This window comes from Gymnoscopelus braueri (assembly GCF_963280865.1).
Source record: "Gymnoscopelus braueri genome assembly, chromosome: 19".
NCBI lineage: Eukaryota > Metazoa > Chordata > Actinopteri > Myctophiformes > Myctophidae > Gymnoscopelus > Gymnoscopelus braueri.
Window position 1 is genome coordinate 38,561,479 of NC_137621.1, and position 12,500 is coordinate 38,573,978.

General features: G+C 42.8%; 1 protein-coding gene across 1 annotated transcript in view; it reads left to right on the forward strand.

Annotated features, from left to right (window-relative positions):
* The window catches only part of akap6 (A kinase (PRKA) anchor protein 6), a gene marked incomplete at both ends in the record, with an annotated part of 109,267 nt that extends 97,068 nt beyond the window's left edge, over positions 1–12,199 (forward strand). The window contains 3 exons of the mRNA XM_080414293.1: positions 1,412–1,539; positions 7,925–8,045; positions 12,161–12,199. Of these exons, the coding sequence (XP_080270419.1) occupies positions 1,412–1,539; positions 7,925–8,045; positions 12,161–12,199 (288 nt within the window). The remainder of the gene's footprint in view (positions 1–1,411; positions 1,540–7,924; positions 8,046–12,160) is intronic.
* Positions 12,200–12,500: the final 301 nt, after the last annotated feature.

Genomic DNA, 12,500 nt, shown 5'->3' on the forward strand with positions numbered 1-12,500 from the left:
TGTGTATGTGTGTGTGTTCTCTAGCAGAGAGTAAAGGACATATTCATCAAACTCTCATCTATCACACGCACGCACGCACGCACGCACGCACGCACGCACGCACGCACGCACGCACGCACGCACGCACGCGCGCACACACACACACACACACACACACACACACACACACACACACAGGTCTGCTTGTGTAGCACAGTGTATGTGTGTTTTACAGTGGACAAATGTGTATTAATGTAGAGGTACATTAGTGTCATGGTATATGAAGAAACGGCCAGTGTGGTAAATCTTCCACATTTCTTCAGATACTGTAGTAACGCAATAACGCTGACATGCACTGACAGCCACCGTGGAGCGCTCCATCACAATGCTCTGAGGTGGTTAGTGGTAGATCAGATGAACAATGGTTTTACATGCATGACCGTTTACATCTGTGGCACGCCGACAGTCAGTGTGTAAACAAACTAAGTACATTTACTCAAGTACTGTACTCAAGTAAAATGTTTAGGTACTTTTACTTTACTGGAGTATTTCCAATTTTCACTACTTGCTTACTTACTATGCTTTTACTCCACTATGTCTCAGAGGCAAATATTGTACTTTTACTCCACTACAATTATTTGAAAACTTTACTGCTTTGCAGATATAAATGATTATATTCTAAAACTTACATTAACCACCTATTTTATACATAGGCTATTTGAAAATAGCCGATCTACAAGCTCACAACGTGTTGTGAGCTTGTAGATTGGCTATTTTCAGACATTTCAGTACTTTTACTTTCGGTACTTTAAGAATATTTTGATGCTAATGCTTTTGTACTTTTACTCAAGTAACATTTTGAACACCTATGGTTAGGGTTAGTCAGCCTTTTACTTGTAACAGAGTATTTTTATATTGTGGTAATACTACTTTTACTTAAGTAAAATGTGCGAGTACTTCTTCCACCACTGCCGACAGTGATGCCTTGAGGCCTCGTTAGGCGTGCCCGAGCTACAGCCGCTAGATGTTCAGTAGCAGCAGTAGAAGCAAACCTTCATATGGTTTTAAAATACATGGGAGCATAATTTACAAAACGCACATCATGATAATTGAAAGAAGGCTTTAAACTAGCGACTGAAAACATAAAATATTTATTAAAGATGTTTAATGAGGTAATAAAACCAATTGTAAAGTCAGGTCAAACACCCATAGACTTTAATGGAATGACGGTTCTTCTGCAACCAGCAGGGCAGCAGGGGGGGAAATAGCGACACCCTCTGGGCCATTAATGAGAACTGCAGCGTTTTCAATACTTCCGCACTGTCTTCATTTTCAAGATCGAAAGCTTGCTTGCCGCTTGTTCAGAACAAGCAACCAGCAGACCAGGAACTGTGGCAATGGTTATAGTAATGATATGGATTGTGTCTTTCAGGCTGGGCTGCCCTCCAATCAGGACAATGCTCAGAGAGAATCTCTGGAGCAGCTGGCCCTCAAACTCAACAGCCTGCAGTATCCATCTGCAGCCAACAGGAGGCACTACAGTCACCTGGCCAACCACAGGTAACAGTGAATACCAGTTGTGAACTCTCTGATATTGACTGACAAGATAGCCCATGAGAAAGGCTCTTAACTCACTGGGGTTGTACTGGGCAGCAGCCAGCCAGTGGACAACAGTAGACTACTGTGGTTGTACTCGTCAGCTCCCAGTGACCAACAGTAGAAGACTGTGGTTGTACTGGTCAGCTCCCAGTGACCGAACAGTGGAAGACTGTGGTTGTACTGGACAGCTAGAATGCCAACAACCATGTAACTGTTTTGATCTAGTTCAAATGCAATGTATTATATGCTCAATTATCATTTCTGTGTGTGTGTGTGTGTGTATTCACTGTGTGTGTATGTGTGCATGTGCGTGTGACGTGTGTCCTTTATGTGTGTCATGTGTGTGTGTGTGTGTGTGTGTGTGTGTGTGTGTGTGTGTGTGTGTGTGTGTGTGTGTGTGTGTGTGTGTGTGTGATAAGTGCATAGCTAGAGGTGGGTGAGACAGACTCAAACAGCATGTCCTAATTCACTATCTGTTCTCTCCTCGCCTGGTGACACCAGATTACTGCTGTTAACACTGTCACACTGTCGTGTGTGTGTGTGTGTGTGTGTGTGTGTGTGTGTGTGTGTGTGTGTGTGTGTGTGTGTGTGTGTGTGTGTGTGTGTGTGTGTGTGTGTGTGTGTGTGTGTGTGTGTGTGTGACATCTAATTCCACTGTGAACTAACAGAAGGGTTCCAAATTGAGAAAAGAAAACAGCTCAGAGAGAACAAAGAAGATATGTCTCTCTCCCTGTATCTTTCTGTCTCTCTCTCTCTCTCTCCACGTTAAAACCACGTAAACCCTATACTTAGTTGTCTGTGGAATCCCCCAGGGCTCTATGCTAGGTCTGCTCCTTTTCTTTTTTCCCCCTCTACACCAAATCGAATTTTCACTGAATGTTCGTCAAATGTTTTCACAGAATGTTTTCTCTGAAAGTTCGCGGCAGAATAGAGACGCTATGAGAGAATCTCTGGAAGTCTCCAGGAGAGACGTGCTGGTACTGTAACACTTCATCTCCTGATACATGAGGACGGACTAGTTGAGCAGCAACTAGTCTCGTCAGCCAGACTGTTGCCTCCCACAATAGGCTCTATGCACAGCAGCCATAGTGTGAAGAAATTCACAGGTGTTGTAAATGATACTAATGAAGGCTCCATTTGGCTCCACTACGGGTCCATTTGGTTCCATTTGTCCACTCTCAGAGTTATGGGGGTCGTGTAAATTTAAAAAATCTGAGAAACACTGTGCTACACTAAATGGAACAGAGCCTTCATTAGTATCATTGGTGACACCTGTGAAGGAGGTGATAATATGGCTGCTGTGCATAGAGCCTATTTTCAAATGCCTCCGTCATATAGTCTGGAGCACGGAAGCATTGAAAATGATCAGAGGATGAAGCGGATGTGACGCATCTTTGCCACTTCCGTTTCGTCTTTACAGCCACACATATGTGTCCTAATATAAAACAGCACAATCGAAGCATATACAGCTTGCTGCTTATTAGAAATGGAAATTCTAAAATGAAATGTAAAGATATTTACAATATATATTTCTGTGAACGGAAATGATGAACAGATGACGTTCTCGTTCTCGGATTTCAGGAGGCGTATAGTTCCAGACTCTATATAGCATTCGGAGATTGTGGAATAGTTGTCTGGCTACGCGAGACTAAGCAGGAACAGACAGTGGCAGAACGATCAATAAAAGACATGCCTCGTGGCCCAATAAGCTCATCCTCGTTGAACCCAGACAAATCAGTGGCACCAAAAAACAAAAACAAAGGATTTATGTCTTCAGCTTCTCAGAGGCAGGGGGTCAGTACTGGACCATTGAAATGAGGAAACACACACAGGACGCGTGGGCTGCCCTCTATGGAGCGGAGGACTGCGATTATGCAGAGTGGGTGCCAATGCTAAGGTTATTTGCAAAAGGTTTCACACATGTAGTGAAAAATTCACACCCAGTGTGAAGTGGGCGGTGTGGTCATCACAGTGGTCATCATAGTGATGGAAGCTCACTTCCAAAAAAATGGATTTTTGGAAGTGCATAATCCTATTTATAGGTTATTAATGTCATCATGTGTCTCGCTAGCCAATCACAGTGCTGAATAGAGTCAGCCAATAGAGTCAGCCAATCACAGTACAGGAAAGTGGGCCAAGTGGGCCAATCACAGTGCAGGAAACTAATACTAATGAGGTGTCCCAACCCCACTTATAGGGGCGGCTACACCGCCCAAAAATCACACCCGGTGTGAAGTGGGCGGTGTGGTCATCACAGTGGTCATCATAGTGATGGAAGCTCACTTCCAAAAAAAAATCATTTTTGGAAGTGCATAATCCTATTTATAGGCTTGAACAGGTTATTAATGTCATCATGTGTCTCGCTAGCCAATCACAGTGCTGAATAGAGTCAGCCAATAGGGTCAGCCAATCACAGTACAGCTAGGGGTCTACTAATGGGCCAATCACAGTGCAGGAAACTAGTGGGAAGGGTTGTCCCAACCCCACTTATAGGGGCGGCTACACCGCCCAAAAATCTGCTATATTTGCTTTTTTTCAGGTTTTGTTGTTTGCACCAGAGGGGTGTCAGTCAGAAACTGTTATGGCTAGTTGGGTGTCCTTGCCATGGAAAAGTTTGGTCTATAACCCCTCGTAGAGACCTTTGTTAAGGCTTTTAGGGCTGCTTTAGGACTGATGGTGCTGCTGAAGTGTTCTCCTATCAGACGGTTGTGCTTTCTCTTCTGCCTGAGAAAGGAGACCTTATTATTCAGTAAATGGAGGCCAAGCTGCAAGCCTTTCACTTGCTTTTCAGAGCATTATCCAACAGAATGAGAGATTATTATACACATTTTATTCCTGAATACTACAGTACGATATGGACTTTGGCATCTCGTATGTCGAGATCAGGAGAGGGCGTTTTACAGAGTGAACCATACATTTTTATTTTCTCCTCTGTGTTCTTTTGGGTACAGGGGTTAATGTACAGCGGGGCCTCAAACGTACGGTCAAGATGTGTTGGAGGTTTGCTCCTGTTTGTAGAGGGATTAGGGCAGGGCTTCCCCACTTCAGGGCCAGCTTTACAGGTCTAGCTATAGAGCCCTTGTTATACAGGCTAAGAAGCCAGCTCCCTGCGCTCGCCGCTACCAGAGTTAACCCATTAAAACCGGGAACGCATCTGTGTAACCACTTTAACCATTATTTTATACTTTGGCTATTCAAAAATAGCAGATGTACAAGCTAATAGTTAATAGCTAATATTAGCTTGTAGATCTGCTATTTTTGAAAAATCGTGAACATTTGTGCAAATCTTTCGAATATTTCGAGATGGCGGTGTTATTGTTCTCTAAATGCAAAAAGGGCTGCTACCCCGGCTGTCCAATAGGGGGGAAGGGTTTGTGGTTTGCTAATAACTTATTCACCTTGGTTCTGTGGGCACAAACTAACTGTACTGCATCCAACCCCCCCCCCCCCGGGGGCTCAGGTTGAGGAAGGTTCAGCGGATTTCTTCATTTTTTTTTTCATACACACTTTCGGATCTGTCAACACTGGATTCTCGCGCGCCGTCTTATCCGTACCCTTGGAAGAGGAGAGGGCTAAGGCCTTGTAAACATTTCCTCCAGGATAATGGCCTTTCGGCTTAAAGCAGAGCGTATACCGTATACTGTTAGTCTGCTACACACCCGCTGCAGTCTGAAATGACTGGACACAGCCGAGCTGTTTGTCGAGGAGTGCTGGTCCCTTATGATACAGCAAACAATTATAATTTTTTTTTTTGGCGAAGACAGGATGAAGCTGACCTTACAGGGCCGGGCGTCATTTTACGGTTCATTCCTATACAGACACGGTGGGTCCTCAGTGCCTCCCTTGATCCTGGACTGTGGCTTTTTCAGGAGCCTCTGTTCTTAAGCAGCTTTATAGACACAGAAACATTGTCTCCAACAAAGCCTCAAGCCTATAACACACTCACTGCGAACGGCGCGTGTCAAAACAGCCGCCCCCCATTATTGTCTACGTCATGAGTCTTCAGCAGGGGGTCCTCAGAGTTACTACAGGGGGCCCAAATCTTTGTGTGATAGGAGACTTGAACCTTACATTAGCTCTAGTTTGGTGTAGAGCGGGAAAAGCAGACCAAGTCTGAAAATATACATTAATATGAATCCAACATATTAATATAAAAGATTGTGTAAACAAATAAACATGAATTAGTGTTGTGTGAATTAATGTTTACACAATGCTAAATTCATTTTTATTTGATGATGGTGCTTTCAAACAAGTCAATGAAGATATCTATGAAATCTATGAAAAAGTTTAATATGCAACACAATGTTATATGTTATACAATATCGTCCAAAACTGTAACTTTTCAGGTTGTAGATCTGCTACTTTTGATGCTTTTGTGTGACGCTGTATTATGATCAAGTTCCGAAAAAACACAAAAAGTTAGAATATGGAGATACGTTTCTGCCCGACAACAGCGATATGTAGTGGGGGGTCCCTGCATGCTTCATCTCTCTCTCAGCTAAGGGGTCCTTGGCCCGAGAAACATTGAAGACATTGTACAATCCCCACACTGGCGGCGCTAGACACGCGCCACTGCACGTTGGCGTCCCACCCGCCGTTCCTGCACACCACAAAAAAAGTGATTTGTGTGTGTCTTCTCAATTGGTGTTCTCCCTGCAGCGCGTCACTGCCGGTTGGTGCTACGGGCGGCACTTCACGCACGTCAATATGCCTTCAAATGCAAACCATATCAGAGACGCCAGCCTCCCTCCCTTCCTTCAAAACCGCCCTGGAAACCAACCTGTTTAAAATTGCTTTTCCAAGTTGATCTTACCGTTTGGCTACAATCTGACACAAGGCGCGTGTGGATCATATAGCATAGGGTGGTGGTTTGTGGCACTGTTATTCTTTTTGATTTATTTGTGTTTGGTCTGAAATATTACAACCGGAAAAACACTGTACGTTCTGGGCCTGCTAAGTTAGCCAGTTTGGCTGACCTGTAAATTCAGGACAGTGGGACTGTAGGGTGATTGGAACTGGTGGCAGCTCACCTCATTTGTCCACGTGTGGTCCAGCCCTATGGAATGTATAGACCCCTTAACAGACGACGTCACACTGGCTCCAAACGTCATACTGGCTCCGAAACAACAGGTTGAGAATTGATTGCATGAGACAATCACCTGTGCATCCAGTCTCAATGTTAGTAAACAAATAATTGGTCTATTGAATGCATGTGAAAATAAAAAACTACCTAATTTAATATGAGCTTCAAATCAATATTTTCAGTTTGTTTGCACATGGATTCCATTTATTCCATAGGGCTAAACCACACATGGACATCATCAACTTGCGACGGGCATTGCCCTTATTGAGTAAAAGATGAACTGTTTCTAAAATAAATACAATATTTAAGGTGTTTAAAAATATATATTTCAGTTATAGAGGGCAATTGTAATATGTTGAGGCATATTTGGTCATTAGCCAGGGATCCTTTTAAGTCTTACATGTGTACAAATACATACTGTAAAGGCAGTTACACACCGGCGAATATGCGAATATACGCAAAATTCGGACTCGTTCCGAATAACTAAAAGACACTTTTTCGCTTCGCTTTTTCGCTCCATGTAAGCTTGCATTGACTTTATAAGGTTTTTTTAAAACGTATTATTCGCATGAAAAAAATCGCCCCGGTGTGTCGACCTTAAGAGTGCAGTGATTGTGTTATGGCTCCTCAGACATTCTAGCAGAAATAATAGTCATAATAATGGTAAACATACAGTCTATCGTTGCTGTCGGGCAGAAACCTTGTATCTAAATTTTTCAACTTTTTGTGTTTTTGTAAATGAATGCCCTACTTCGTCATACTACTACTGTATCACACAAAAGTAGCGCATCGTGGCGCGTTGTGAGCTTGAAGATCTGCTATTTTTTGCTTTTATTACATTTTGGTGTGTCTGTGGGTTTTTTATCAATGTTGAACCAATGAAACATGTTAACAAGAGCTTGTGACTAAATAATAACTTCATTGGATCCATTGGAACACAGGTTATTTTTTCCATTTCCTGAAAAGTCACAGTTTTGGACATCGATACACAACGATACTTAACAACATGGAGAATATGTTTAGTTTTTACCTGGCCTGATGGTTCATACTGTACACCTGACTGTCCGGGGACAGTAGTTATTTAGCAGCCTACAAAAGATGGCGACATTTTCTTTGTCCTCTCTCTACTAGATTTACTGTTTTACTTTTGACTTGTTTTTGTTTGTATCTTTATCTCAATTTAAATGTAGTTTTGGTTTGTATTTCGTAAAGGGTTAATAACTCTCTCTCTCTCTCTCTCTCTCTCTCTCTCTCTCTCTCCAGTCTTCAGGACTTTGAGGCAGAGTACCAGGAGCTCTGGGATTGGCTGATGGACATGGATGCCGTGGTAACAGACAGTCACCAGCTGATGATGTCAGAGGAGCAGAGGCAACACCTTTACAAGGTAGGGCAATATGTGTGTGTGTGTGTGTGTGTGTGTGTGTGTGTGTGTGTTTGTGTGTGTGTGTGTGTGTGTGTGTGTGTGTGTGTGTGTGTGTGTGTGTGTGTGAGTGTGAGTGTGAGTGTGTGCGTGTGCGTGTGCGTGCGTGCGTGCGTGCGTGCGTGCGTGCGAGCGAGCGAGAAATACAGACAGATATGGAATGCAGCAGAGATACAGAGAGAGAGAAAGAAAAGAGAGAATGTTGGAGCATATCTTTGCAGACAGTATCAATTGTGTGTGTGTGTGTGTGTGTGTGTGTGTGTGTGTGTGTGTGTGTGTGTGTGTGTGTGTGTGTGTGTGTGTGTGTGTGTGTGTGTGTGTGTGTGCGCGCGCGTGTTTGTACAATAGAACGTCTCAAGAGCTACATACAGTAGCTATAATGCTGACCTGGGACCGGCTGATGATGTGTGTCTCTCTGGTTAACAGCAGAGTCCCGACTTCATTATATTGTTGCTAAGAAAACCTTTGTAATCTCAACTGAACTGTAGCACATAACTAACCGCCCATATCGTTGCTGTCGGGCAGAAACCTCTCATCTCCGTATTTAGACTTTTTGTGTTTTTTCGTAAATGAACGCCCTACTTGATCTCACTACGGTGTCACACCAATGCATCAAAAGTAGCAGATCTGCAAGCTCAAAACGCGGCGCGAAGCGACGTGTTTTGAGCTTGCAGATCTGCTAACCCTTTTGCTATTGAAAAGTAACAGTTTTGCACAAACATGAGGATTCATCCCAACAGAGACGATATTCTCTCTATATTCGTCTTGATCAAACCATAAAGCCAGGAACCATACACTACACAATCCTGAGTCTTAAAGGAATGCTTTACCCCCCCCCCCCCCATGCCCCCCCCTCCCCCAAATTGCTCGCCCTGTGTAGCCTTGAATACGTGGATAATTTTTCCACTGTGAATGAAGAATCCAAAAACAAAGAGAATACTTGATGAATTGGAGGGAAAAAAAGACAAAAATAGTTCAGTCCAATATTGACAACAGCAAAGCATCATCAAAAATCTGTTCATAAACCTTCAACACAGTTCTCTGTATGTAGTAGGCTTCATGCGGTGAGTGATTGATTTGTGTATTTATTATTTTAGTGTGTATTTTAGTATTCCCGTAACAACGTAATCCCCATATACTTCGTCGTATGGCGAATAGCAAAAATAGCCGATGTAGAAGGTATTTTTTTTTTTTTTTACATTTCAAAATAAAAGTTGCTTGTAATGACGTCTAAAAAAATCATATTTCATTAATTTCAGGCCAAAATAGTCGCTCATTATCAGAAAGTCTGAAACGAGTCTAACCAGTTCACATGTTCCATGACTGAAACAGACAGCAGAAGCATAAGAGGTTGTTTTATCTCTCTCTCTCTCTCTCTCGCTCTCTCTCTCTCCTTCCCTCCCTCCCTCCATCCTTCCTCCCAGACTGTGTTTTTTCCCCGTTACCCGTTATGATTTATTTAGTAGCTGAAGAGACTCACCTGGCCTGAGAATTATTAATAACAGTAAAGATGAAGCTAATTTCTCCATAGGAGACTCGCTCAAATATTCATCCCCGTATGAATATTCATCGACACGATGATGCGTACATGAATATTGTATGACCATCGAATCTGTGGCATTTTTTTCCTTTTTTTTTAATGTTCTGATGTTTCAAATCTGTTTCTGAAATATTGATGTGGAACTCGGAGACGACTTCTCACTGAGACCCAAGGTCACCCCCTCCCTCTCTCCGTATCTCTCTCTCTCTCTCTCTCTCTTTCTCTTGTTTCTGTAGAGATGATTTATACATCGTTCTATATCCCAGTTTATTATAGTCTCTGTCGAGTGGAAACCTCACGTGTCCAACACTGTTACTATTCAGGATTCAAATTCAAAAACAGTAAAAGTAGCAGACCCACAAGCTCGTAGTATGATCAAGTAGGGCGTCAATTTACGGAAAAAAGACACCAAAAGTTTGAATAGGGAGATGAGAGGTTTCTGCCGGACTGCAACGTTTTAGTACTAGCTGTGGTAGTCCGGAATTCAAAATTGATTTGAGTAAAAGTACAAACTATTGGCATCAAAATGTACTTAAAGTACCAAAAATAGAAAGTGATCATTATGCAGAATGTCCAATTTCACAAGTTTTCTAATGTTTTGAAAATAGCAGATCACAAGCTCACAATGCGTCGCATCGCGACGCATTGTGAGCTTGTAGATTGGCTATTTTCAAATGTCCGAAATGGATAGGGCTGAAGTGGTTAATGTATGCTTTGTAATAATAATCAAAATCGTTTTCAAATAATAATTGTAGTGGAGTAAAAGTGCTATATTTGCCTCTGAGATATAGTGGAGTAGAAGAAAAAGTACCTCAGTAACGTAAAAGTACCTCAAAAAGTACAGTATACTTGAGTGAATGTACTTAGTTACTTTCCACCACTGTATGACGACAATGCTATGACGTCAGCACTGTCGTCAGAGTACTTGGAGGCCAATCTCTGATGCCAGTACACCATGCAGCTGTGACCCACCATGTTGGGAGATTGTGGGGAGCGTATCCCAAGACAAAATAGGAAAGCAATCTCTGGTTTACTTCCCGTATCTGTGTGACGTTGGAGTCTATTAGTTGGAGTCAGGTTGGAGTCTATTATTTTATTTCCGATGGAAGAGTGAACTTATGAACACAGCTTCTGAACGATTCTTTAGCCAGATGTTCACTGAACTAAATATTGGACCTGATCGCCACAAGCCACAAATGTTTCCCAACATTCCGATAGTAAAAATAGCTTTTTTTTCAGAGAGACAAATCAGGAGAAAATCTAGTGTATTATCTTTCTTTCTCTGTCCCAGCAACACCCTCGCGAGATCTAGTGACAGTAAACATGGGACGTTCGCGAGATCTGCCGTCAGACCACCCGATCTACTATGAATCACCCCATTCAGTGGAAAGGAATTGCATCCAAATGTTCCCATTCAATGGGGTGGAATTGTACAATCTCTGCAACCCCGCTCACCCAGGTTACCGAAATTACTCCTATATCCGCTTAGGAGACCATTTTGTATGCCATTTGTGTACATTTCCGGATCTTCCTAAATATACATCATCTTTGGTGTATCTCCATATTTGGACATATTTGTCCGGAAAGAACAGACAGCCTATGAACACTATTTCTGAATGATTGCGATTGCTTTGCCATATAATCGGTTCAGGAATATATATATTCAAAAAAAGACATATCACAGCCGAGGTTGTGTTATGATAGCTGGTGTGATGATCACCAGTGTGCACATCGAAGAGCAACACAGCGGAAAACAACGTCTTGTTTTTCTTTTTTCCTGGACCGAGTATTTCACAAAGGTCGCTTCAGAAATATGTGTTTGTTCATAAGCTGGTCCACCTGGCTCCCGTTGTCAACAATGCATTCCATCTAAAATTCCATCCAGCAGGAATTGCTGGACAGAGGAAAATGACGTACAGTAGATGACCGTACCTTCTTTTATGAAATACCTTGCCCACAATAGAGACGCTACAGCATTGGTTCTCAAAGTGGGGTCCGGGGACCAGGGAAGTCCCCAGCTAAATTAGTTAATATAACGAGACAATAATTGTAACCACTCTATCCTTATTTTGCTTTGGCTATTCAAAAATAGCAGATATACAAGCTCACAGCGCGTCACTTGGTGTGAGCTTGTAGATAACACAACAAAAAGTGCCAAATTTTAACACTAATCTCCACTTCTGGGGGTCCCTGGCACAAAATGTTTTCAGATGGGGTCCACGGCAAATTACATATAATTTTGGGGGTCCTTGACATTAAAACGTTTGAGAACCAAATGACACATAAAGTTGAATTAAGGAATGGATACTTGAGATACTTGAGATGCTTGTTTGGACGATATGTGAATAATCCGTTACATAACTACTGAAGTACAGGATGTAATGCAGTATCAGTACTGTGTGTGTGTGTGTGTGTGTGTGTGTGTGTGTGTGTGTGTGTGTGTGTGTGTGTGTGTGTGTGTGTGTGTGTGTGTGTGTGTGTGTGTGTGTGTGTGTGTGTGTGTGTGTGTTTAAAGAGCCCCCCTGTGTTCCTCTTCCAGAATGCTGGGGGGACTCTGCCCCGTAACCGTAGCAACTGATCCTGGGCCCGTACCCCTGGCACACGGACACAGAAACCAGCTAATGTTGAGCTTTTTGTGTGTGTGTGTGCGTGTGTGTATGTGTGTGTAGTGTTTTTTAGGAGGGACTATGTGTGTGTGCGCATGAGTGTGTTCTAGCAGTGTGGTTGTGTGAGTTAGACAGTTATTTGTCCAGTTGGCGGACTGAAGACCCACTGTTCACTGTTGCATCAACACGGTGTGTGTGTGTGTGTGTGTGTGTGTGTGTGTGTGTGTGTGTGTGTGTGTGTGTGTGTGTGTGTGTGTGTGTGTGTGTGTGTGT